The sequence below is a fragment of the Cheilinus undulatus genome, linkage group 5, assembly GCF_018320785.1.
Source record: "Cheilinus undulatus linkage group 5, ASM1832078v1, whole genome shotgun sequence".
NCBI lineage: Eukaryota > Metazoa > Chordata > Actinopteri > Labriformes > Labridae > Cheilinus > Cheilinus undulatus.
In genome coordinates this window covers 14,761,566-14,789,125 of record NC_054869.1, presented here as the reverse complement: position 1 = coordinate 14,789,125, position 27,560 = coordinate 14,761,566, and the positions used below count along the sequence as shown (strand labels likewise).

Sequence of the window (27,560 nt, the reverse complement as noted above, 5' to 3'; positions counted from 1 at the left end):
GTTAGCTCTGTCAGTACTGTAAGTTAGATGACCAGCCTCAGAGGGCTGCTGGACGCACGAGCCCAGCTGACGTCTGTAGTTTTTACAGCGATACAGAGGAACGGAGAGGCGGTGGGAATACGTAAAACCTCTGGTGGAAGATATCGGTGGAGATGAGTAATAAGTTACATTGGACAATAAGGACCTACCTGGCTGCCAGTCGTTCAACTGACAGCTGTCAACGCACCTAGCTGCACGGCTAGCTGGCTAGGTGAGCTAACGGCTAACAAGTGTTTTTTTGGGGGCTCATAGCCTGGCTAAATTAGCCAGCTAGTGCTGTGCGCGTCTCAGAGAGGAAAGCAACCAGTTCCGTTTGAAAGTTCACCCTTATTATTTTCTATATTGACTGCTTTCATGTGAATACTATGAGCTAACCAAGGGGAGTCAGACTTTAATGTTTGTAATATTTTTTGAATTCCAGCTAGTTTGCTAGCATTTATCACTAAGCTAGCTCGCTGCATTCATTCAGTTACTGAAAAACAGCCACAGCTTTGAAACCATCACCTCAGCGAGCGAGGACTGCTCATTTACAGCCTTGTTGTAACAACACTAAAAGGATTTCGGACTTGACTCCTGCGTTGGATACCCCCGGGGAGAAATGAAGAAATTTTTTGACACTCGTCGGGAATTGGTGAGCTCCGGGCCTGGACCCGGAGCCGGGGGAGGAGGCGCTGGTTCCGGCGGCGGTGGCAGCTTCATCGGACGGGTCTTTACTATTGGACGTTATCAAGTGACGGTGGAGGAGATAGTCGCAGAAGGTGAGTTGTGTGTCTTTCTGTTGTCACACATGTCACTCAAACACATCTGATTAAAACCACAGTGAGCACTGCTTAAGGGTGGACAGTCGGGTAAAATGAGTTAAAATGAGTGGGCCTGTTTATGTGGGGCCATGGCCCTGCAAGATAACACATAATGAAACACTATTATCTTTATTACACGTTACTTATAGGATAGCCAGGGTTTATACTTTCAGGCACGAGGCCACATTACACACAGCAGGTATCTGTCTTTGAGCCTTACGCTTTTCTGCTTAGTTGTAATGCTCAAACTGAAAATAGCACCTCATTCTCTACATTTATATTGTAAAGAGGGTGCATTATGAAGTTGTGAGCTGTTCACATTGACTTCACATTGCTGCACTCTCCACCTGAAGGCTGGGAGGAACTTTGTATAACTGGATTTTCTACTGTGTTGTTAGGACCCATGCCATGCTGAGTCATCTGTCTTGATATTTGCCGAGGGTGTAACATATCCCAAATGTAGATTTTAGAAGTTCTTATGAGTGTTTTCTTGTTAAGAAGGAGGTAATGTTATTAGTCTCGCTGCATACTTTTCTTTCTCTGTTTAAACAATCTTGCATGTTGATCTAGGTGCATTAGTCTTTTGATTGAAGGTTAAGATATTTTGTGCATATTTGAAGATAGTTTTCAAAAGATCATGCTTAAACAGGCTTCATGACAGCATTTTAGAGGTTACTAATGGTCATTTGCATTTGCACTGAGAGGCTGCCACACTCTGTCAGCTAAGAGCACCTGTTACTAAATAATAGATGATAGAAGACTGATTAATTTATCAGTACTATAGATGGGCCCCATCTGCCTGCCCACGGTGTGGCTTTTATGAATGGGTTAGGCATCTAACCTCAGTCCTTACCAGCACTGAGATACCAATGGAAACTTTTTGCTGTGATCCTTTCATGTGTTTGAGCTAGAACTTGTGTAGTTTTCTTATCAGTTCTGAGGAAACCTTGGACTGGATGATGACATTCACTTAAGTAAGCCACCGTTGACACACTGATAATAATTGTTATCCTAAATAAACAGCATCTGCAGCAGACAGTCAAAATAGTAATTTCTCCACGATCATAAATCTTCTACAAAGTTCTAGTTGGAATGTTTTTCTGTAGATCAAATTTTTCTTGCTCCAGCGGTGCACCAAAGCTTGCAATGTGACTCCCTCCAGTGTCGTTAGTCCTATTTATTCAAATGGTTTGGGGTCTATTCTGGGCTGGCTTTTAGCTTCTGTTTGTTGGCTGCTGTGTTCAGAAAAGGTTTTTCCCCTTTTGCGCAGTCCCTTTGTTGTCAGCTCCACTGCCTTTGGCTGAAATAAAAAACACTTTTCACATTATACAAACAAAAGCAGAGGGACATGCTGGCTTTGTAGTTTTGGGCCTACAGGGGCATGCTGCGTATGTCATGTGGGATAAAACTGTTTTTCAGACTGTTTCTCAATAGGCTGTAGCAGAAGTCCTAGATTTGTATTTTTAACTAGTTGGAGAAGGATTTCTTTTGTCTGTGAATAATAACTGCAGGTAACCCAAAGCCCTGTTGTGGATGTTATATCATCATTATTATCATAGCATAGTATGTGCTGCTGATTTCTACTTTTGCCCTGAGAACATGGTGCTTCAGTGAGTCACAGTCTCATTTGAAAACCAAAATCCCCCAGTTTTCAATGCAAAAACCCTGCTTTAACTAAGACTGGATAGTTTATGCTAATTTTGTCTCTGACTGCTGCTGGTATTTCTTGTCGTCATCGCTGCAGTGTTGTGTTACCTTCCAGAAGCATGTTTGTAAACAGCATAGTACTCAGGAGGACATGTAGTAGTTTTAGGCATAGAAGGTAGTTATGTAAGTTCCATTTCAGAGATGATCATTTTTGACCTAACACCATAAACCATTCACTGTGCTTTTCAAAGCATTGCCTAAAGGTGCATTTTTGTTTGCATCTGCCCAAGCGTGTATTCATGAACTGGAGCTGTATAATCCTGACAGTCTGTTTACGTCAGGAGGCAGCAGCTATTTGTAGCGGTACTTACAATTATTTGTTCACACTGTCCGCTGGGATTGTAGTCTGCTGCTAAATGTTCCTTAAGAAGGCAGCTAATCCTTCTAATTTCTTTCAGGCATCTCAGATTAGACTGTGTGAGACACAGCAGGGGGTTCAACTGTCTGAACTCTGACACACCAATCACGTGAATACACACTCTTAAGGCCTGTGTTTTCATGTAGTCAGGAACTTCTCCATCTTCATTTAATTAGTTTGAGGTTGTTTTTGCTAAAACATGATTTTTAAGCACAGTGCCTCTCAGCCAAGCACTCTGCCTGTACATGTCTGCCTGTGCAGCATGATGCCACAGATTTTAACATTTCAGTGTGGAATTTTCTGTATCGAATTTATAACTGATGAAATAGAGAGAGCTCTGGCACACTTAATTTGATAGTACTCTGAGTTATTGTACCATTTAACCATTCATTCATAGTTTTTCAGTTTTGCTTTCACTGACTACATTGTAGTACCTCATTAACTCCTTTACTAATACCGCTCTCAGTACTGTTTCCCGATCAAAAGACATGCAGTGGAGTCACGTGGAGCTGTCCTTGGCTTAGTGATGCTGCTGGGATGAGTCAGTTCATGGCATTAACACAAGCTGTGTGAGAGGGAGAGAAATACTGTGATGGCAAGAGATGCAGCAGGAACAAAACTCAACAAAACTGAAAGCTGCTACACCGCATGGACATTAAATCCAGTGGAAAAAAATACAGGATTACAACAGTTCAGATCAAGAAATAGTGATTCATGTAAACAGTGCCACAGATAACATGTATTGCTTTACATCTAAAGCTATTTGTCTTCCAGAGCTGGTGTTAAACAGCTTCATTAAAAGAATGTGAGAAAGGAGTTATGTCAAATGTATGTGGTATATCTATCAGAGTGCCTGTTTGCTAAATTTCTTTGTTTCTTGGTAGTTTGAGTTGTATTGAGTAATGTATAAATACAGTCATCTTGTGGGTTTCCCCATCCGTCATCATCCTTGTGACCAAAGGTGGGATGATGAATTCTCTCACTTCCTGTATCCTCTGTCAGTGTTTACTGCTTTCTGCTACCCCAGCACAACTGCTGACTCATACAGTGAAGTTTAAAGGGCTTTTTAGCAGTTTGCCAGTGAGTCAACCATGCACACATCATCACATTCAGTACCCCCTTTAAACACTAAATATATCATCTTACAAACATGAGAACATAAAATATATACAAGTGGTACCACAGATCAAAAGCATCATGGTTCATCGGAAGAACACATGTAGCCCCAAATCACAGGGGGTGATCCAAACATATCATGGATCAGGAGTTAGGCTATCCATTTCACCACTAACATATGCTTATTCCATCAGTAAGCATCATAGGCTACAAGGATTGTCAGACCGTTTATAAGTCAGGTTCGGAGTATAGTTCAGAGACGTTTGGTTAAAAGAAATTCCCTAAAAAGTTAAACAATGGTTTCTCATGTTGCAGTCAAAACACTTTTATTGATTGAATAAATTAAATGTGTTAAATATCACCACACATCTTATTTCTTATTTCTTCACTTGCAGGAGGTTTTGCCATAGTGTTTTTGGTACGGACTCATCAAGGTGTACGGTGTGCACTAAAAAGGATGTATGTCAATAATGAGCATGACCTGCAAATCTGCAAACTTGAGATCCAGATAATGGTGAGTAAGAAAGTCCAGTAAGTGACTGCTGAGTTCAGCAAACTCCATTTTCATTCTCAGAATTGATCTTAACATGGCCTCAAAACAACTGATTGTATCATCCTGCTTGAATGATAGTCTTTGTTGTCTAACTGTGACTAACTCTGAGTACTTTAAGAACAAACACTGGAAATCAGCAGTGAAAACTCTCTGGTTCTGGTAACTTAATGGTTGCATTAATACCCTTTAATGACACACGTCTTCTAAAAACAAGCTTAGCACTTTTCTGTCAGTCCATCTTTTTACTAGGTCTCTTGCTGTAAGTGAAACCACCTGGTTCCTGCAGCCACACCCTGGGTGGCAAGACTGTTGCTGGATTGTTATCATTGTTACTTTTGATCTAAAGGCAGAGAAACAGCATCCCTGTTTGGATAAAAATAGAAGGAATGTAAAATAACACTGATGTTTTTGGAGTACTGAGCTAAATGTGTGTGATGACCATTGAGTTTTTGCCTTTTCTCTGTGTTTGTTTGAACAGAGGGACCTTGTGGGCAACAAAAACATAGTTGGTTTCCTGGACTCCAGCATAACTGCAGTCGGAGCTGGTGATGTATGGGAAGTCTTAATCTTAATGGACTTCTGTAGAGGTAAATCATCCCTAAAACCCCTTCCCTTTTTTTGGATTTATGTTTTCCCTACACTGGGCTAATCACACTTTTTCTGTACAAAGGCAAATATTCTGTGAAGTTTTTCATTTTTGGGATAAATAGTGAGCACAGCTATTCAGAGAAAGTGTACATTGTAATGTAGCTGTGTTGTTTTGAAGCTCATATAGGTACTTTTAACGCACCAATCATTACGTTTGTCTTAATTTGAAATAAACCTCTCAGTTGAGAAACGTAGGAATGTTAATCAAAATACAGCAATACAATGGCAGTAGAAAAAACATAATTGAAACTAATAAAACAGTATCAAAGCAATTATTTTCTACTTTTGTTGGTTAATTTAGTCATGGTTGCTTTTCTGTAGAAAGCATAGCTGTTGTTGCAGAGAGTGCATGTTACATTGTTGGTCTGATCTTTCATGTGGAGTCCCACAGGGCTCTATCCTAAAACCAGTTCTCTTCACTCCTTACCTTCTCCCTCTTGGCTTGATTTAAAACAAACATGGTATATCATACCACCTTAATGCAGACTCAGTTAAATTCTAACAACTTTATTTACCCCTCAAGGGGCAACTGGTTCGAAGCAGCTTGTACATAAAAACATAGATAAAACACAGTGACAGAGACAGCTACAACGCGTGTAAGCTAAAATACAAAACAAGACCTAAGAACAAAGGGTAGTATATACATTAGACTGAAAAATTAGTTGAATAAAAAATGATAGCAATTAGTCTAAAGGATTAAAAGGATCCATGGAAGTAAAAAGGTAAAAGACTGTAAGAGAAATGTAACAATGTCCTGATGCCAACAGAGAAAATTTGCTCAAAAGCACTTGACAAGAAGAAGCCAGAATACTCTCCATTCTAATGAATTGAATTGACGAATTGAATCTCTGATGCCCCTCCTATGGACCTGGACCTGCTACCTTATGTTAAACCCACAATTTCTTGGTGTGAAGATCAACAGTGATTTTAAATTTTATTAATAGATACATTCTGTTGTTAAATCCAGATTTTAAAATGGATAAATTGGTTTAAAGTGGTCTTTTAATGACTTTTGGTAATAAATTCCTGCTTTATTTCAACATATTTGGACTACTACAATGCACTTTGTATCAGAGTAAACCAGGCATCCCTTGCATGTTGACAGTTGGTCCAAAATACCACTGCTTCTTTTAACAGGCACTCAAAAACATTAACATATTACTCCTATACTCCCCTCTCTCCACTGGATCCCTGTTCATTTAAAAATTCATTACAAAAATTTGTAGCTTGTTTAAAAATGTTAAACAGTTTAGCTCCCTGGTTCATCTGTGACGTTTTCAAAGTTTACACCCTATCAAGATCTTTGAGATCTGCTGATCACCTTCTTGTTGTCCCAAAGGCCAGATTGAAAAACCCGAGGTGGTCAAGCATTTTCTGTGGTGGCTCCTAAATTGTGAATTGAGCTACCTCTGGAAACTAGAATGCCCCCCACCTTACCTACTTTTAAATCACATCTTAAAACTCATTTTTATTCTCAGCATGAGAGTTGTGTGATCTCCTGTATGTCTTTTATTTTATTAACACTAGCTTTATTTGTTTATTACTGTTTTTAATGTGTGTTTTGTATGTTTGTAGTTGCTGTGATAGTTTTATGTTATTTATGGTGATTTTACATGTAATGTGGTTTTGTGTTTTTATCTCAGTTTTAGTCACTGTGCAGCACTTTGGTAAACAAAGTTTTTTAAATGTTTTGTATAAATTAAGTAGATTGTTTTGGATTGTTTTGATGTTTTAAAAAAATTCTTGAAACAAACCACATGATATGACTTTAAAGACCTGAAAAGCTATTTTACACATATCTTATTGTATGACAAGATGAATGATATGTTACAAATATTGTTTTTATCCTTTATGATTTAAAAATGACTGAGAACTCAGTTTTAAATGTTTTAAATTTAAGGGGGTGGGACAGTTTTTACATTGTGTCAATAATTTTTCACTGACCTCTACTGTACCTGTTTGTTTTCCACAGGGGGGCAGGTTGTTAACCTGATGAACCAGAGGTTACAGACAGGTTTCACTGAGGCCGAGGTCTTACAGATCTTTTGTGACACGTGTGAAGCAGTTGCTCGTCTCCACCAGTGCAAGACTCCAATCATCCATCGAGATCTCAAGGCAAGATGGATTCACTCCCAAAACATTACTCACATAGCTCTCACTGCACAAAGTCAGACAATTGATGACCAGACTAATCTCGGTTGTAATTTCTCATGGCTTTGTTGTTTGCCTCATAAACTCAGACACGTCCCATCTTGTCTTCTTCATGTAGGTGGAAAATATTCTTCTGCATGATCGGGGACATTACGTGCTCTGTGATTTTGGAAGTGCCACAAACCGCTTCCAAAACCCTCAGACAGAGGGAGTACCAGTGGTGGAGGAGGAAATCAAAAAGTGTGTTATTTCTATGTGCTTTATACACTCTTCTGTTCATTGTTTGAAATGTAGACACTCATTAATATACTCTACAAAACAGATACACTACTCTGTCATACCGCGCTCCAGAGATGGTCAACCTTTACGGTGGAAAGGTCATCACAACAAAAGCAGACATTTGGGTGAGACAGAGGGTGTTTGTTACCTTTATGTTACATTTTGATAACTGTAAGATCAAGTTAATTCATCATGACAGTGATCATTGCATCAATTGGGTGTGAAATTCAATACTAAGCCTCATATGAAGTTTGTTGTCTCTCTGTACAGGCCATGGGTTGTCTACTTTACAAACTGTGTTACTTCACACTTCCTTTTGGCGAGAGTCAAGTTGCAATCTGTGATGGAAGTTTTACTATCCCAGATAATTCACGCTACTCCCAGGACATGCACTGTCTCATCAGTGAGTTATTCAGAATATATACTTAACCCTTCATAATGCACCATCCTACCTCTGTAAACAGTTGCTGAAAGTTTATGTGGAAATTTTCTTGTGTCAGGCATTGACTTAACATCCTTTGTGTTAATCTCTCAGGATACATGCTGGAACCTGACCCTGATAAGAGACCAGACATCTACCAAATATCCTACTTTGCCTTTAAACTGGCTCGACGAGAGTGTCCAGTCCAAAATGTACATGTAAGTAAGCATGGCCACAGGCATGCAGAAGTCATAAAGGATACCTGTTAAGGATGTTGTGAAAGCTATAGATTAGCCTAATCACCATTTCCTGAACAACAGTTAAAGTGAGAAATAATGTGGCTATCATGAAAGATACTTTGCCTTATGAATTAGGGCCAATAACAATGCTAATTTCTATTATTGTTGTAGAATTCCCCCATTCCTGCAAAACTTCCTGAGCCTATCCGAGCCAGTGAAGCAGTGGCCAAAAAGAGTCAAACCAAAGCCAGGTGAGTGGACTCAAACAAACTTCACTTTGAGTTTTATTTCTGTGTGAGACTTCTCATTCATAAGTTTCTTTTCTCCCTCCATCAGGCTCACAGACCCTGTTCCAACACTGGAAACCTCAATCGCACCTCGGCAACGACCCAAGGCTGGCCAGGCTCAGCCTCAACCAATATCAGGCATTCTCCCAATTCAGCCAACTCTCACCCCACGCAAAAGACCCAACATGGCTGCTGGAGCACCACAGGCCATAGGTATTGCATAGTGCAGTTCTTTGATACATCTGGGTGTAAGGGTTAAGATTATTCATAGTCCTACAAGGGCCCTTGTAAGTTTTTGGTTGCAGTTATTCATATTCAAAGTGTCATATTCTATTTCTTCAGCCTTGTAAACTGCTGAAGAATTAAACTATAAAGCCTACAGAGAGCTTGTATTTTCAATGGTTCAATTAGCTTTCCTAAAAGGCTTTAAATTACAAGCTATGATAGCTGATGTTTCCTTAATTACAGCACAGTCCACTTATTTGGAGCCTCACTTCCTGGGTCTCTGACTAAGTTTATTTTTCTTTAAAACTTTTTTCTTTCAATAAAGCATCCAAAAGTGAGAAAATAAGGAAAAGAGAAAATTAAAAGGTTGAATAGAGTGTACTCTGCCCATTGCCTTCCTGCTAATTAAAAGCATAAATTCTTATTTTTAAATATTGGGAGTATACTATTTGTTGTATCGAAGTACAGATTTAGCTAAAGACAGCTTGCAATACAAAAAAAATTACAGGTTATTGAAAGACTTAATGTTGACCTTACTATTTTGAGGATTCTTTATGTTCTTCAAAGAGTCTGCAGCTACACAAATTCTTGCACATTGCCACAAATACAAACTTTATTAACAGAACTGTGGTTCAGTAGATAGAGTTGGTTGGTTCAGCTAGAAGGTCAGGGGTTCTATTCCCAGCTCCTGCAGTCACATGTTGATGTGTCCTAAGACACCTAACCCCATATTGCTCCCACTGTGTCAGGGGCGTGTGAATGTATGAATTCAGAGAAATGGGATTAGTTAATACTGATGGTCAAAGAAGCGTTCACCACCTATGTGTGAGTGTTGAGTGAATGAGAACTGGCAAGTTTGACTTCCAATAGCAGTCAAACTGCTATAAAAATGCCATACAAGTTCAAGTCTGTACGTGACAGTTGGCTAATACAGGAAATGGCATGACAAGAAATTGAAAATGCTGTTGTATTTTTCAAAGGATTCTATATTTGAGGTCTGATGGGTCTACCTTCTAATTTTTCTGTCCTCAAGGTGTTGGCGTCCCACCTCCAGCTGCAGCTGCTGTCCAACCTGCTCAACAGAATCCTGCTGCACCACAGCAAGCTCAGATAGCCAACATGCAGCCACAGACTGCACAGCAGCACCAGCAGCTCCTCATGAAGCAGCAACAAGCCTTCTTAAGCCCGCAGAGTAACCAGCAGGTGAGAAGTCTGGCAGAAAGAGAGTGCTAACATTTGATTTTAACCCTCACTCTTAAGGGAAACAGAAAGACTTTGATACTACAGAAGTTGTTGCATTGAACCATTATCTTAAGCAAACATGTGCTGTGGGCATGAATTTTTGTGTGACCATGACCAGTGTAGTTAAAACATTACATATATGCTGTATTATGTAGCACTTGTTAGTGTTCAGCAAATGAAATATGTGCTTTGTTATACTCTAAATTCTGGAGAATATATCTCCCCATGCATCCACATCTCCACCTAATTTACACTGTTCTGTTAGAAAATTGGAAAAAATCCCAGAAAAGTGCTTTTAAAGGAAGCCGCAGTTACCCAAATCATGATTAAGCAGACCTTCCTCAATGCTGGGCTGTGTGGTATCTCTATGTATCACCTGGTACAGAACCTCCACCACCAGCAGCAACATCATACAGTGTCTCAGGCCTTCAGCAAGCTGCAGCCCAAAGCCAAGCCTGTTCCTCCAGTGAAACACCAGCAGCATGTAGTCCATGAAACAACAGCATCTCAACTGACATCCATCCCAGAGTCGGCATTGGTCGACCCAGAGGCCGTGGTAACATCCTTGTCCTGCTGCTGTCCGCTGCTCTTCTGGGCCAGAAAGTTGATTACCGGCTTGTCTCTAACCAATCACATCCAGATCTTTTCTTTTCATCCTTCGGGGCACAGGGAAGGCAGGACTGCTTCATTTTGGAGTCTTTTTCATTAAAAGCCATCATTAGACTTTGCAGAAGTCATCTGATAACCGAATCATTTTGACTTAGACTCTTAATTGCTTCTTCATACTGTTGCAACAATTCTGTCTTATTATGCTTCTCTAAACTCTCTGTTCATGGGGTGTAGCTACTCATGTTCCACCTTGTTTCAGTGAAACTTTTTCCCTTTTTCCCATAACAGTTTCTCCCTCTTTATGGTGTGTTTGTGGCTTTAACTGGAATTTAGAATGCATCTCACTTTTCAGCAATAGTTTTCCAATGGATCTTCCTGACTTTATGTCTGATTTTAAGGCTCTAGGTTGTTTCTGTTTTGGGGAAAAATTGGAAGTGCATTTTTCCTCATATTTCTTCCTTTTCCTTCCTGTTCCCAGACGGCTGGCAGAGGGCTGCAAAAGGTCGGCTCCCTCACACCCCCCTCTTCACCAAAGATGGCCCCTAAAAGCGGCCACAGACGAATCCTGAGCGATGTCACTCACAGCGCTGTGTTTGGAGTCCCAGTCAGCAAGTCCACCCAGCTCCTCCAGGCAGCCGCAGCTGAGGCCAGCCTCAACAAGTCCAAGTGAGCAAAGTTAACTCCCTTCAGTGATCTGTAGATGAACTGTTCTTTCATAGCAGTGAGCGTGCTGAGAGGGGCTATAGACAGTCCATTCATATGAGGAGCCCCAAAGGAGGATAAATGACCCCTTTACACAGCAGAGAATCCAGCTTTAGAAGAATCACTCAATTCAGTCTTTAAATAACTCTCCTCGTTCGTATTTGCATACATCAGTAGGCCAGTGTCCACTAATTTAACACCCATGCTCGAGTTTCACCATGCACTCTTACTCTTGTTTATGTTTACTCCTCTGTGTGCTGCAGATCAGCCAGCACTACACCTTCTGGCTCCCCCTGTTCATCCCAGCAGAGTGTGTATCATCCAGGTGACAGTGATGCCCAGTCGGCCCTCGCTGCACCCATCTCTGCACCCAGCTGGAACCCCTTTGGCGATGATAACTTCTCCAAGCTTACAGCAGAGGAGCTTCTAAACAAAGACTTTGCAAAGCTAGCTGAGAGTAAGAATTAGTTTTTATACTACGTGTGTGTGCTCTTTTAAAGTTTTTCACAATTGTTCTGACACATTACCTGACATGTCACACCCCTTTCTCTTAACTGAGAACATAAACCCCAGTTTCCATTCTATATTCACAACACCTCTGATTCCTCCATCAGAATCAATCACAGGAAAACAGTCTTAACTGCTCAGAATCAAACTCTGTTTTTTGTGTACTATTTAAAATCCCTACGTTTATGTTTACTTAAGTTATATTTTGGGGGAAGTGTTGTTCTTCATTATATTTAGAAAGCATTAAATACTGAGTAAAAAATAACGCTAAAAGCCAGTTGTTGGCCAGTTGTTTGGCTGTCACAACACATGCCGCAGGGTAGAACATAGCGAGAGAATGATCCCACATTTCATCCCAAATCAGCTGTTGTATATTACTTAAGGTGAAGTCACAGCATAAAATAAACAACCTGGTTGGAGATCCATATTCTCTTGTTGTGATTGCACATTAAGGAAATATCATATTTTACCGTGAAATCCCATGGAAAGTACTCAGTTCTTTGAATAAACTTTCAATGGTGCACTTTTACTTGAGTAGATTTATACACCAGTACTTTTACTTCTACTTGAGTCAATTTTTACCAGAGTTATTGTACTTTTTACTTTTACTTAGGGGTCGACTGATACAGGCTTTTCAGGGCAGATACTGATACCAATTATTAATATGACATGAGACCAGTAAGTGATTTTTGGAGCAGATATGCATTTATTATGATTAAAAATTTAGTCCTTGTTCTGTCAGCATGAAATGGCACAGAGCAACACAGTAGAAACAGTAAAACAGAAGGTAATGCTTAACGTGTCACACTGTAGCAGTGGCACCCAAGATTATGTATTGAGGGACTGGTACTCATGTGACATCAAGCCATCTGATTATGTTGTATTTGGTTTGTTTGTTTGCATTTGGTGAGACAGTGGAGAGTGAAAATAAAGCCAGAGGGGAAGATACTCTTTGCAGTGGAACCAAAGTAGCACACTTTTTCACCAATTAACTTTATCGATTATTGGTAAAATGAAATGCTGATACAGATAATTAGCCAAAATGTTTGGGCCACTCAAACCTTGAGGAGATTGATGTGTCATCACAAAGCACATGATGAAGGTCTGCACACCAAAATGTTGTGCAGCATTTGGAATTCCAATAGCAGACAACAGTCTGTAAGATTCTTTCTTTTTCCCCAAAGGTACATTTATATCTCAGTCATACATATTGCATTGCATAAGTATGATTTTTTTTTTCATTCGGCTTTCAGCATTGTCGGTCCATGAGGAAGAACTTGGTGTGTCACAGTGTCTTGAATTTCATCTAAAATTTCTGTTTGTGGTCTCAGTCTTCCTTGTCTTCATCCCCCTCTTCCTCTTTTTCCTCCACCTTGTTGTTTAGTACCTCACTCATACATCTTCCTCCTTAAATAATTGGCTTATTTTGGTTTCATCTAATCATTAGCTAACCTGACACGCCTGGTGGATTTGTTTCACACATCCATCTGTAAAACCACTGATAGACAGTGTTTGGGAAAGGGCAGAGCCTTTGAAAAAAATGAACGTTCTGTCCGTCACATCTTTACGGGCTAATCAGAGCAACAAAACACATGATGTTGTAGCCAATACCATGGTGTGCATGCGCTGCTACCGAGGAGTAAACTCTATATAGAACAGCATAACACGAACCATGGCGACTATAGGCATGTCAGTATATGACTTTTGTCGTTTTTTAATAGAAAACAACTCTGCTGTTCTTTGTTCTTTTTTTAACAAAGAAATGTTGTCAAGTTCTGATAAAACTGGTGCTTTAGCAGCATCCACACTAATGTCTTCCACCATTACTGCACCGGTCTCTTGTTGCTGCTTGCTTACGTGACGACTCTGCCGCGCCCGAAAGTACTGCCCCTCGTTGCTGATTGGTCCTGTCACTTTCTAACCGGGCCCAAACAGTTCAGATGGGAGCTTTGCAAGATGGATTGACCATTGAAAAACAGGGAAACGGGCAGATCCATCTGCTTTGCAAGGTTAATCATTAGCAGCAAGTGTTTTCAATTTTGACTGCTTGTTTTTAAACCATGACAACTGTGCTTTAACTGTGTTTCAATTCTCTCACCAGTGGTTACTGTTATGCTTCACTAGTGCATCACAGTGAAAATGTGTTTTAGAGAGTGAGATTGTGTTACGAGAAAAACTTTGAATGGGATTTGTTTCTACCTGTGTCAAGGTAGAAGTGTTAAAAGTTATGCATAAAGGGTGGTCAGAGAAAGGGAAATAGTGTTTTAGCAATTGTGAAAAACTGTAATAATTGACACTTTGCTGTTTGTGCACAGCAGCTGCACCAGGAGAGAAAGTCACCGGCTCAAATGAAAATCTCATTCCAGGGCTCAATGCTTTCCCAGGTAAGGATTTTCAAAATTTTCTCCTGCATGCTGCTTCATTGCTTTGCATACAACATTTTAAGGGAGGCTGCTCCATCACTGATGTTTTTTTTTTTTGGGTTTTTTTTTGTTTTTTTTTTTTACATTTTCCTTAGATCATTTCATACAACATTCCACTTATTGGCTAGTTTTGTTGGTTTTAAGGTGTCACACCCAGATTCTTAAGTCGTTTATGCTCCTCCATGCTCTTTTCCATCTTTTGTTCACTCTGCAATGTTAAGATGAAACAACTACCTGCATCATGGGTGCAGGTTCAGCTTTGTTGACAGTCCAGGACCCTTTAAATACCATCTTCCTCTCTGAAACCACAGGTAACTTTCTTGTAACAACATGACAGCATTTGAGCCATGTGTTTGATTCTGTCAGACCTTGGGCTCTTGAACAAATATGTTCTAGAGCTTAAGTGTCACTTTTTTATTTATTTATTTAGTTTCCTGGATATCTCACTTACCAGAGGTTAGATTCTGAGTGCTGTTTTTGTGGTTTGGACTTTTACACAGTCTTATCTTGTTGACATTGCACGCAGCCTCACAGTGGCTCCTTGTCAGCTGCCATGAATGGAGAGCATAGCTATAGCTAGATTGCATCTCATTAACAGACCTATGCTTTTGCTGTTGCTTGGTAACGTGAAGGACAAATTCTCCTTTGATAATTGGATTGCCTTCCTGCTGGACAAGCCTGCTTTCTGCAGCCTCTCATAACAAGGGAGCGTTCTGTGAGCTGTCCTAGCAAAACAATGGCACAAGCTTTTTTACTCCTCTGTTTAGCCTTTTAGCCCTTTAATAAGAGCATGCTTCTTAGCTGTGTTACCTCCTTAGTGTAGTTACTGTTTAAAGGCCTAAACTGAGGGGATAGAAATGTTGAAGCTATTACATAATCAGGGTGTGGTTAATCTTCTCCACCCTGCCTAAGCTGTCTATTTGACGTGCTCTACTAACTCAAATAGGATGCACACAAGCAAACAGCCTGACTACACTGGGGGAGCACAGAGCCCTGGCTGAGTACATTTAGGACAGTGACAATAAATTATCATCAAAATTAAGCTCTATTATAAAGCCGTAGTTCTTTGCTGGAGAGTTGGGCCATTTTCAGTGGGTGATGAATACAAGGTATAATACTCAGTGTGACCGTGAACTATATGCTTTTATCCTCACAAGTGTTGTCTCATTATGTAATAGCCATACCTCGTATGTGCAATGCATAAAACTTGTGTCAAAAAGTCCACAAGGTGCTTTTTAAACATATTTTATTTGCCTGTCTCTTTATTCTGTCTTGCTTTGCGCCATTTACACTCCATACTGCTCCTGTTTTTCACTGAAAAATTTGATTGTTGAAAAAATATCTGAAATTTCAGTCACGATTTAGAATTAAGGAGTATAGTTAGGTGATAAGAGTTGAGAATCATTTCTGTAGAGCATATTAGTTATTAACAAAATTTCTTTGTTGATTTCACTTCAAGTTTGAGTTTCTAACATTTTATGATTTGCCTGAAAGAGAAAAGACACTTTTCATAAGTCTGGCCTCTTTTCCATAGTGAAGGGGGCAAAAGGTCACATCTGCTGTGCCATTTTCTGAGCCAACACATTCCTTGTCTAAGACCCCTCCACCCACCTACCCATTTTACCTATTAGCTGTTTCCTGTAAGTATGAGCTGCAGGGAAAAGTCAGTGATCTGTGATTTCATGCATGGCCTGTTTGTCTTTTGCATCGATACAGAATTCTAATATTTAACCAAACCAATATATTAGCATTTCCTGAATAATAAAAAAAGCTATGATGTCAGTCCTCAACTTAACAAACACACCCCTCCTTCATTTCTCTGTGATGCTCCCCAAACTTACTGAGAATCAAAGGCCTGACAAGGCCTGTGGTTTGTTCTGTTGACTGTATGATATTGAAGTTTGTATTCCTGACCCATACAAGGATTTTTCACCATAGTTGTCTGGCTCATGAAGTTAAGATCTAACGGAGTGTTGTCCTTTGAATGGTGTGGATGTTGCTCTGATTCATCTTGGAGAGGGCGGATGTTGTGTGCAGAACTAAGTACACTAACAGTTTATCCTTGCATCATGGTTTCTTGACTTTGCAGGCAGCGTGTGTGTAAATAGTGTGACTGTAAAACGGCATTGTACCTCTTGAACATATTTTATTCCTGTCTGTTGCCCACAGTAGTAAGAATGTTTCCCCACATTGCCACACGACTCCTGAGTGTTTCTGCTTCATGCAAACTCCTCCCTCTTGGCCTCAGTCTATTTCCTCTGTCCATCCTTTCTCTTTGGCTCACTCTCAGAGAAGTTAATTGAGCAATTGAGGTTTCCTGTCACTTCTCTGCTTCTCCCTGACCTTTTAACCCAGGCTGACCCTTCAGTAGTTCTACAGAGAGCTCCACCAGTATTCCAGGTCTGCTTTTGTCTCCTGCCTTTCCCTTAAATACCCAGTCATCTTCTTTGCTTTCCTTCTTATCTTTCACTTTCTTGGTCTTGATGATGAAGAACGAAAGATCCCCTGAAAAGGGGAGCAAAGAAACTCTTCATCGATTTGATCCATACTAAGCTAATCTCTTTTCTTTAAGGTCTCTAATATCACTGTTTTTCATGCTTCCTGTTTCTATTCAGTGGATTCATTGATTCCTGGTCTGGAAGCCCCACATGCTCAGAGACATTCATGCCAGCCGGAGCTCATCTCTACCAGCATGCCAGGTTAGCATCCTGGACTTCAGAATGGGAGATCTTAAGCTGAGTTTCCACCAAGCAGTCTGGTTTAGTTCAGTTCAGTACACGGTTATTTTTGTTTCCACTGTCAAAAGTTGGGAAAAGTACTAAAATAGATGATCCATACTGTATTCCTTCGTCCACACTCTTCTGCTGGGGTACCAAGCATATCTGACCCTAAAGAGTGGAGCAAGACTCAGAGCAGTCTGTTGACTGGTTGAAAGAATCTTGTCCCCCCCATGCAAAAGTGTTAATAATGGACGCTTAACAGCTTTTCTCTTTTATTTTGTCATAGACATGCTTTTAAAGTAAATGGTGATATACAGATTGAGCTTGCAGTGTGCTAGTTAGATTGAAATGACAACTCAGTTCAAGCACAAGTTACAAGCAGGTAGTGACGTGCTGTTAATGAACAAGCCGATTCAAAGAGCCAACTCCTTATGTGAAGACAGGAGCTGGCTCCTGTTTCCATTTATTGTTGTTGTGTAAGCCAGGTGTTCTCTAACTTTTCAGGCTGCAACCCCCAAAGTAAAGACGCCAGAGACTAAGGACCCCCACATTGCCTGAAGGTGGTTGAAGTATAGCTGAACACAGCCGTGCAAATTAAAGAAAAGTCATGTGCAGACTTACATTTTAGGATTTTTTTAAACATTACTTTGATTCCAGCATAAATCTCACCAAATGATTCTTTTGTTTAACATTAATTAATTGTATTCATATATTTTAAGAAAAATGGGGAAAATATACAATTTGAAATCTTGTGACCCCCTCTCAGTGTCTTACGACTCCCTGGGGGGTGCTGAACCCCATGGTGTAAGTGTAAAAAAACAAAAAAAAAAACAAAATTGTAACAAATGGAAAGCTGATTGGGAGCTGAAAAACTTCTGGCTATTATAAGGCTGAGCCAAATTAACCAGATCTCTAAAAAAGATTTCTGCTAAGCGCAAAAATGATTGACTGTGAAAACCCAAGCAAGATCAGGGTTTACTTTGACCAAACCACCATTTTATTCTGAAAAGGTGTAAGTAACTGTAAAGGTTCACCTCTTGTCTCTGATTTTCTGCACTTTTTCTTATGGTTTTGGATCTTTGGGTTGACTTTTCTATTTCTATGATACTGACTATAAAATGCTTCGGGAGTTCAAACATTTAACCCTTTTAACAAACAGAAATATTTCCTTTGCTCTATGAGCTAACAGTCTTTATTTTACTTTGACCTCTTGTCCCTCTGGCTTTGCTTCAACCTGTCTCAGATTCTCTCACTGGGGACGACTCTCTGCTGGGTTGTGATCTGTTATCTCACACTTCCCCTCATGGAAACCAGTCTGTCTCTGCTCTCGCTTCCTCCTGCTCCTCTGCTCCTCCTGGCTCTGGATCCTGTCTGGAGGAGCTGCAGCCTGCTCATACAGCTTCTGGTAAGGCCTCCCTTTTGCTGCACCCCTCAGTGAGCCTTATTCCATCCTGTGAGACCACCACAGAGCACAGACTCCTTCAAAAACAAAGACATAGAAATAGATTTAGACACATTGAAGAAAAGCCTAACAGACCCTTGACTCATTAGAAGAAGAGCCAAAGCCACCTGAAATGCGTGGCTTTTAAAGCTATGACTACCCCTGGCTCCATCTATTTTTAATCTACTTGCATCCTTCTTTCTTTTTTGCTCTTTTCTTTGGCTAAGTTAACTTATTTTCCCCCTCCATCACTCCTCCACTCCCTCTTCCTTTCACCGCAGACTGTGCTCTCCTCATGTCGTGTGGGGAGAAGGGCAATGACGACGAGTTTGACCCTATTCCTGTGCTCATCTCCAAAAACTCAAATCAAGGTAAGGTTAACAGAATAATGAGATGAGCACTATACACCTGCTAAAGCCCTGACCATTGTGAGCCACAGAGATGAATGAGTCAGCCCCATAGCTGGTTCCTGCTGATGTGAGGAGTCTTGTATGGGTGGGCATGGCACATTAAGGCTTTTTATCCCATCAAGCTCGCACATTAGTCATCCTCCCTCTCAGCTAGTGATTCCCAGCTTTGCAAGTGTTTGGCTCTTGAGAGTTTATCTTGAAAGTCTCCTCCTGCTAGAAAGGCATTTCCCAGACTCTCCCCCCTGTAATGATGCAGCTGTATAAAGATAATCCCAGCTCACACTCTGCCTCTGTTTCTCTCTCTGCCCCCCCGTCATCCATGCACTTCTCTGCTCTGCCATCATTTCATCTTCATCGACTCCTCACTCTTAATTCCTCCATACATTCTTCTGTTGATATTACTTATTCTTTGGCTTGTTTTCACCCTCTCCCCTCGGCTCTTCCATGCCCATCTCTGTCTCTGTCTCTCTCTTTTCTGGCACGTTTCAGGTGGTCACTCGCGCAGCAACAGTGGCAGCTCAGAGTCCAGCATCCCCAACTTGGCCCGCTCCCTTCTGCTGGTGGATCAGCTCATCGACCTCTAGAGGGGTGGGAGAGGTCGAAGGGGCAGAGTGCAATCCTAACAAAGGGACGTGGGGAGGGCGGGAGATAGAGATGGGGAAGCAGAGGCACTAAATGTAGCACCTTAATGAAGTGAAACAGGAGCCAGCATTGATTGGTTCAGAGGAACCTTTCTTTTAATGTGCCTCCTTGGCCTCAGCTCCATCTCCAGCTGTCTGATAAGCTGGTTTCATATATCTCTGCTGGCTGTGTGCATTCCCATGCTGGTGTAAAAAAAAAAAATTCATTAATGCTTGAGCATATCGTCAGCTTCTGTCCGGCTACATCATGGTACTCCTCATGCTTTCCTTGCATTAATATCCCTCATCGAGTGCACTGCCATGGGGATCCGCTGACATCCTGAACTGCTTGATCACATCTGAAACGTGTTCACTTGGTGTGTTTGTTCAGGATCAAAGCTTTATTTAAACAAGCCACCTTCACGTAGGCTCCATTGCGTCAGGGGTCTGACTAAAGAGAGAGGAATCCAATTAATGCAGACCTCCAGGAGGATGTTAGCTTTCTTAAGAAAGCTTGGAACTAAACTTTTGACCAAACAAAGCCCCATTCCAAGTGAACAGTTAAGAGATGTTTGCACTGATTGACCCAGTTTTTAAAAACATAACTTCGAGCTGAGTTCTCTGTGATTTACTGATGTGCAAGCAGGCAGCTTTTTCTTTTCAAAACAAACATACAGTCTGTGCTGCCTTTGGTCAGTTTTCTCAAGTCAAATCTGTTCATGTCTGTGCTACTATTCCCTTCCCTGTTAAAGTCTTTAACAACTGTGTATCAAAGCTAACTTAGTGAGTATATTATAAGAGCTACAGCTTCAGTATGACTGTAAACTTATCATCCCTTTCTGGGTGTTGAGCAGAATATTATCCTACAAAAATCCATGAATCTGTCAACTGGAGACGTCAGGGTTAGCACACAGGATGCTTTCACCTTCAACTTTATCTGCAGCACGTTTTGAGATTGTGTGCATTACAGCTCATGAACTCACATCATATCTTTGACCCACTAAGCACAGCAGAAACTAAAGGGAATCACATTGTTGGACCTATAGCCATGCCAAAGCTTAAGCATAGGTTTTCTGTGTTTACCATATGTCACTTTCATGTCAGAGGTGTCACAGACGAGTAGTAGGTGCATTGAAAATCTCTCTCTCTCTCTAACAGAAACACCAAGGTCAGACAGCCAAACTCATTCAGCCAGAGCAGAAACCATGAAACCTTTGTGTACATAAAATCACTGTTTATTTTCTCATTTTTGCTCTTGTCAGCACTTTTTTAGCATGTCATATTTAAAGTCATTTATCATGGTATGAGTAAATGTGACGGTAATTGATAGGTCTTCATAAAGAATGTTTGAAATATTGTGAAATATGTAAAGTTTCCAAGGATATATAGATAAAGAATATTTGTGTATGAAGCTGTAATTAAGAGCGTAAAGATGTTTGACCCTTTGCTCTGCCCAAAGTCTGTCTGTCTTCTCTTCATTGATGTCGAGTGTTCAGCTCGTGCTTTTGTGTTAGACACCATCATTGATACGTGACACAAAGTGCTTATGACTTACCTGACTGGGTAGCTTTTTCTAGTTTTCCCCTGTAGTGCTTTACTTGTTACTGGCTTTTGTATATAACGAAGGTAGATTGAATCTAACAGGCAGCAAAACAGAGCTCATGACGGAGTTTATCTCCTGATATCTCTGCAGTTTCTTTCACCTCTGACCAAGGTTTGGCTTTCACTGATTTTGCATTACATCTGTAAAAACCTCAGTATTCATTTAACTTTAGTTTTCTCAAGCTGAGAAAAGCACACAGGCAAACGTCTGTTTTTAGGGTATCAATCACCTTAAGGTATACATACAAACAGAAAACAGTGCAGTTTATCCAACATGCATAACTGGTATTAGGGACACACATAGTTTCCTCCTCTCAGTATTGCAAATATTAGCCTTAAAAATGTACAACACTATAGGAAATGGCATGGTTAACTAAAGCTGTGCTTCTGTCTTTCCCTCTAATGTAGTTTAGTTAAGTCATTTGCATCTTTGTGGCTAATCTATGCAATCCTCCGATACCGCTTCATGTTAATCAGGCCCTACAGTGCTGTTGTCTGTAGAGTTCTAGCCTTGGCCGTAGAGTTTTCTTGTGTTGCTATGTGAAACAAATGTACTCGTTGTGCTGGTTGGGTTTAAAATGGTGGCAGGTATAAATATGACTTTGATTATATCATCGCTTTTGACATGCAGGGCAGATGTCCACGTGTCGAAGCAGGACCATTATGGAGTGTGTGCTTATATTTTTATGAATTAAGGATCAAAAAGAGAGACTGAATAAAATGAATTAATGTGAATGTAAATAATGTCTTGGGGTTGTATTATTTGATTTATACTCAGTAGAGCTCAGCCAGTGGGAATAATTGACAGTAAAAAGATTCATCTTTCTGATCCCACTGTTTCAATTAGCTACAAATCAATTTTCCTTGTGGGAACCTAATTATATAGCAGATAATCTGATATTACGTTATGGTATCCAGAAGCCTTTGTGAGCTCGGGTATCAAAACCACAGGATTATTAGATTTGTGCAGTGCTCTATGGAAATATCTGCTCCACTCAGTACAAGCATCAGCAGACACTGAAAACTTGTGCAATGGTCTACTCGAGCTTTAAAGGTTTATTTCCATGTTTGCTATTTTGTCTTCCTGTCCTTTTTCTTGTTACACTCTCATATCTGAGTTGTGCTGTCCCATAGATTAGGCTTGGCACAAAACCAGTTTTAAACTTAAATGTGTAAAAATCAATATGGAAACCTACCTTGATACTATGGCAACTGGAATAGAAGCCCCAGGTACCTAGATTTTGGGTCATTTTCTGTTTAAGTGCCACAAATTGCAGGTAAACCTTTGCACACCATCTAAAATTTACACTGGCAACATTTTGGTCCTGAATTTAGACCCTGTCTCCTCTGCATTTGCCTCTTTTGCTCTTGATCATTTTGTGAAAGACATACAGTGCCTATAAAAAGTATTAACCCCTTGGATGTTTTATCCTCTTATTGATTCATTCATCATAGTCACTATAATTTGGCTTTTTTAACAAAAAACAATTAAAAAAATACTTCTGTAATGTCAAAGTAAAAACAGCCACAAATTCTCTATTGGATTGAGGTCTGGGCTTTGACTTGGCCACTCCAGAATTTTCCCCTTGTTGTCTTAAGCCATTTCTGTGTAGCTTTTGCAGGATGCTTCAGCTCATTGTCTTGCTGGAAAATTAATGTTCCCCCAAGCCATACTTCTGTTGAAGACTGAATAAGATTGTCTTCCAGGATTTTCCTATATTTTCCCAAATTCATTTTACCCTCTTCCTTTACAAACCTTCCAGTGTTGGCTGCCGAATGCATCCCAACAACATGATGCTGCCACCACCATACTTAACAGTAGGGACAGTGTGTTTGTAGTGATGTGCAGTGATTGGTGTCCACCAAATATAACACCTTGTCTGATGGCAACAAAGCACCACTTTGTTCTCATTACACCAAATAACTTTCTTCCACTTGGCCATGGAGTCTCCCACATGCCTTTTTGCAAACTGTGTCTGAGATTTACTGAGTTTACTTCAACCGTGGCTTTCTCTTTGCCACTCTCCCATAAAGCTTTGACTGGTGAAGAACCTGAGCAACAGTTACATGCAGAGTCCCTCCCATCTTAGCTACTGAAGCTTGTGACTCCTTCAGAGTAGTCATAGGTATGCTGGCAGACTCTCTCACTAGTCTCCTTTTCGCATGGTCACTCAGTTTGTGAGGACGGCCTGATCTTGGCAGATTTACACGTGGCATATTCCTTCCATTGCCTTGGATTTTTTCTTTGTATCTGTCCCCTGACATACTTTTCTTTTACCTTTTCTCTGAGTTTCGTGTTCTTTTGTCTTCATGGTGTAATGGTAGCCAGGGATACTTATTAACCAGTGACTGGACCTCCCAGACACAGGTATCTTTATACTAAAAAAGTTAAGACCAATTCACTGCCCTCAGGTGATCCATATTTCAATAACTGTAAGACTGCTAGCACCATTTGGCTGGACCTCTGTTGAATTAGGCCAGTCACTTTAGAGGGGTTGGAGACTTAAGCAGTCACTTATTTTAAATTACATATTTTTATTTAGTTGACATTACTTTGTAGAAATCTGTTTTCACTTTGACATTAAAGGGTAATTTTTTGACCAAAAAAGCCTAGTTATATTGTTCTTAATTGATTTATAAACTCAATAAAAGGGTAAATATCCAAGTGAATAGAAGAGTGTGCTATAGTGCTTCAGTTTAAAATAAAGAAAAAAACAATTTAGAGATATGATACATTTTATTGTATCTATTAGGTTCATTCACTACTCTTTTCCACCCCAATGTTTTAAGTTATATGGAGAATATCAGTGTATCCACAATTTCAATGACCTTATCTGTATGCTTGTAAGCATGTTTTCTGAGCCCACACTACTAGGGCTGTACAGTTAATTTGATTTGTACAATTTTGGCTTTCCTACAATCACAGAAACGTGATTGAAGGCAATTATTTACATTTAGAATGCATCCTAAAAATGTCATATTTAGCTTAAATATTAGATACCACTTAATAAAATCCATTCTTAAATGAGGATGAAAGCTGAACACTGACCTTTAATTTTACAAATACATTTCTTACTTCTTTTTGCTTGAGTGTGGGTATTTGTTGTGGATTTTGTTGGCTCATTGCTGGGTTGTGTTTGGCCAGTTGTTAGGGGCAGATGTGCGCCAAAAATGCCAAGTCATATTTTTGTTCCAGTCCAGCCCAGGCAACAGATGAGAAGCAGGATATAAGTTCTAAAAGAAAAACCTTAAACAATGCAAAAAAAGTCCTTAAAATAAATAAATAGCCATGATTGATAATCACAATCTAAATGCTGATCAAACGATTGTGATAGTAATTTTAATTTAATCCCTAAACACTACTCTTCACTGCTGTTTAGTTACCTCTTGAATTTCTGAAGATTAAAACAATTGTTTTATCAAGAATGGATAGTTAATCCAGGTGAGCGTGCTCAGTGTTGATTTGGCAGTCACCTCTGAAGGTCATTTCAGTTTTACTGACTCTGGATCAAAGCATTAAGAGAGTGAAATCAAACATGGACAGGTCAGGAAATAAGATATAAGGGATGTTAGATAAAAGACGGGGCTTTTCCTTGAATGGCTTCAACTAACATCTTCCCAAGAGCTGCCAATTAACAGCTGCTGTCAACACTGCTGAGGTAAGATCTGTCTCTGTGCAAACCTGTCTGTCCCTAATGACCTCTTCTTTAGCTGTGAAGACTGTTGTCCTTGTTTCCACAGACCTACTGACTCCTTTGCCTTAACACTCTCAATTCTAACTGAAAGTCTATCTGCTGTCGCTGTTCCCCCTGAACACAAGGCTCTGTTTGAGGATACTGCTGCTGTGCTCAAATGTATTTGTGGAAACAAGGTTATGTGATGTTTTCATAGAGCTGGTTAGTCTCATCTGTCTCCTGTTTCTTGTTCAGAGTAGAAAATGTGTTGTAGTCCTGTGCAGGCTTCTTGATGTTGACTCTAGTGGTTACAGATGACCCATCGATTGTGTAGTATGTCAAGTGTTTGAGGTTTGACTGTCTTGTAGATTTAATGGCAGCTGGAACTCGTATGGTAAAAATGTGACTGATCATTTTTGTTTGATTGCTTAGTTCACTTCCTTATGTATTTTTGTCTCTCTTCTCTCTAACCCAGATGTTCAAGGGGAGAGTAACGGCTACACTGTACTCAGTGAAGGACAAGAGACCGAACCCGTAGAAGGAGATCTTCCAGAAAACGAGGGATGTGTTCACTCCAGCGATGAAGATGAAGAGAAAGAAAGCCGTAAGGACGCGCAGCAGGATGGAGGAGGGAATGAGAGTAGTGTTGCAGCTCATGACTGTAGCGGCTCCAGACCGCTGCTGATGGACTCAGAGGAGGAGGAAGAGCAGTTAGCACCTCAATCATCAGTGGCACCGACAAAACCATCCACTACCTTTCACCAACCTACTCCTGGCACCTTTGCTCAGAATCATTCCCAGCAAGCACATGAACCAGCAAAGGCCGCCGAAATCACTGCAGATGTTTTCTCAAAAGCCCCCTTCCGGATCGGGCAAGATGACTCGAGCGATGTGTTCGCCAATGCTCCATTTCCTCACGCACTGCTGAATGCTCAGCAGCAACTCGACGTTTTCTCTCAGGCTCCCTTCGGGAAAAGAAAGGATGCCACTGGAGCTCAGCCCAAAGCCGTGTTTCCTCATGCAGGAGGCGTTCATGCTGCTGCCCCTGATCAAGGTACGTTGGGACAAGTAGCCCAACAACCTTTCCGCCCACAAGCTTTGGCCAAATACTCCCGACACTTTGAGGGACCCCTGCCCCAGCAGCCAGTAGCAGCTCATAGAGTGGTTTCCAGCGTGAGCAGACAAGGTATTGTGGCTTCAGTCCCTGTTGGACCTCTTCACTCTTGGACCTCAGAAGCGAGCCCTGTTGACCCTTTTGTCTCTGCGCCGTTTCACCTCAAGGCCCCGCAGGAAAAGCCTTGAATGCACACTCAAAGAGGAGGAGGGCAGTGGGTATCAACGCAGCTGAATTATGCAAATAAAACAGGCACGCTGCATGCTGTTACCAGCGCTGCAGCTGGACTGCAGGCCTGCATGGATCTCATTCCTTTATATCTCCAACTAGCTCTGATAGTGCAAAGTCATCTCCACACTTGAATTCATCTTTAGAGTAAGAAAACAAGTCAAGACTCTTAGTGTCATTTTAGTTTTGTTTTCCTGTCACAAATTTGACCGTGCGGTACCGACATCTTCTCAAAGACAATGGGGTGGTCAAGCATTTGATTGTTTTCTTGCCTACCTCAGTTGCATTGTGTGTCAATGCTACAACTCCACACAGCTTCATTTCCTGTGTTTGAGGGTTTTTTTGTAGAACTACAAACTGGAAATGCTGCAATCCTTCATTTTATTAGTTCTCAGAAAGGAACGATTCAGCTTGAATCAGAAGATCGTAACTCCACAGAAGCTTGGAAGAGGAAAAACACTGTAGCACATCAGCAGACTCAACTCTGTTTTGATATTTTTGTTGCAAGATGATTCAGAGGAGTAATCAGACAAGAAATCTGTACATGGCCTTAGAATAATGCCCTCAAAAGTAATATTTTGGGCTCTGTGCTTGATAGTTTATTATGAAGCAGATGCTGGATAAAGATGCAAACTCACTTAAAGTGTAACAGTTTATATCTAACTTTTTGTCTCATCCTAAATATATTTTTGGCATTTGTTATGTTTGTGGTTGATGTCCTTTCTAAAAATACAGAACCCTTAAGCGGACATACATTCATATGTTTTATTTTACATTCCTTTTCCTATGATAGGAAGTAAATTTTGTCTTCTTCCAGGAGATCTTTACTAATTCATCTTATCTCGGGCTGAGTTTCCACATCATGGTTTCATTCTTTAAATTATCAAGAAAAACACTGAAACTAACTTGTAAGAGAATGAGATTTTCTGGTAGAGATCTCCAGGAAACTACCAAAATCTACTCTTGATCATGTGAAATTGATGAAAACTAAATTGTATGAATGTATTTGTTCTTAGGGCTTCTGTAGATAAAGGTGGAATATCTGTGTTTTATTCCATGTTATGTTTATACCATATATATAAATGTTAGGCCTAAAAAAATCATCTTAGTTGTTCCTTTATGTTTAAGACTCACTTTTGTGTTTGTTACTCTAACAGACGGTATTTCTGAAGCCTTACACTCTTATAGTTCTCTCTCCGAGCACATCAAACAGCAGAAATCACATTTTCCTTTTTATGACCGCCAAAAGAAAACTGCTGCATCTTTGTCATTTTATTGCACTTGAATTCACCACCAAAAATGTGTGTTCACACCTTCCTGTCCCTGTCTGCACTAAAACGTTCACTCAGCTCTGTGATGCATCTCTATGATAGACATGTCTGAAGGCTCCAAATGTGTAATAACTGTGACTCAACATTACAACTAAGAAATGCTTTCAGCAGTGA

At 40.4% G+C, this 27,560-nt stretch overlaps 1 protein-coding gene across 13 annotated transcripts; it reads left to right on the top strand.

Moving 5' to 3' along the window:
* Nucleotides 1–27,341, top strand: LOC121509411 (AP2-associated protein kinase 1-like). 13 transcript variants are annotated; one of them, XM_041786772.1, is made up of 21 exons: nucleotides 1–797; nucleotides 4,416–4,534; nucleotides 5,052–5,160; nucleotides 7,194–7,336; nucleotides 7,491–7,612; nucleotides 7,695–7,776; nucleotides 7,922–8,054; nucleotides 8,187–8,290; nucleotides 8,483–8,562; nucleotides 8,648–8,811; nucleotides 9,857–10,026; nucleotides 10,451–10,621; nucleotides 11,153–11,340; nucleotides 11,640–11,833; nucleotides 14,199–14,267; nucleotides 14,528–14,617; nucleotides 16,922–17,005; nucleotides 18,270–18,431; nucleotides 18,749–18,838; nucleotides 19,367–19,465; nucleotides 25,249–25,359. In XM_041786772.1, the coding sequence occupies exons 1-20, from the start codon at nucleotides 638–640 to the stop codon at nucleotides 19,459–19,461; spliced, it is 2,529 nt and encodes an 842-aa protein (XP_041642706.1). In that variant the 5' UTR covers nucleotides 1–637; the 3' UTR covers nucleotides 19,462–19,465; nucleotides 25,249–25,359. The 13 variants fall into 13 exon arrangements, with proteins under 13 accessions (XP_041642706.1, XP_041642695.1, XP_041642694.1 ...); XM_041786761.1 differs by lacking the exon at nucleotides 19,367–19,465 and having other exon boundaries at nucleotides 14,202–14,267; nucleotides 25,249–27,341; XM_041786760.1 differs by lacking the exon at nucleotides 19,367–19,465 and having other exon boundaries at nucleotides 25,249–27,341.
* The last annotated feature ends 219 nt before the right edge of the window (nucleotides 27,342–27,560 follow it).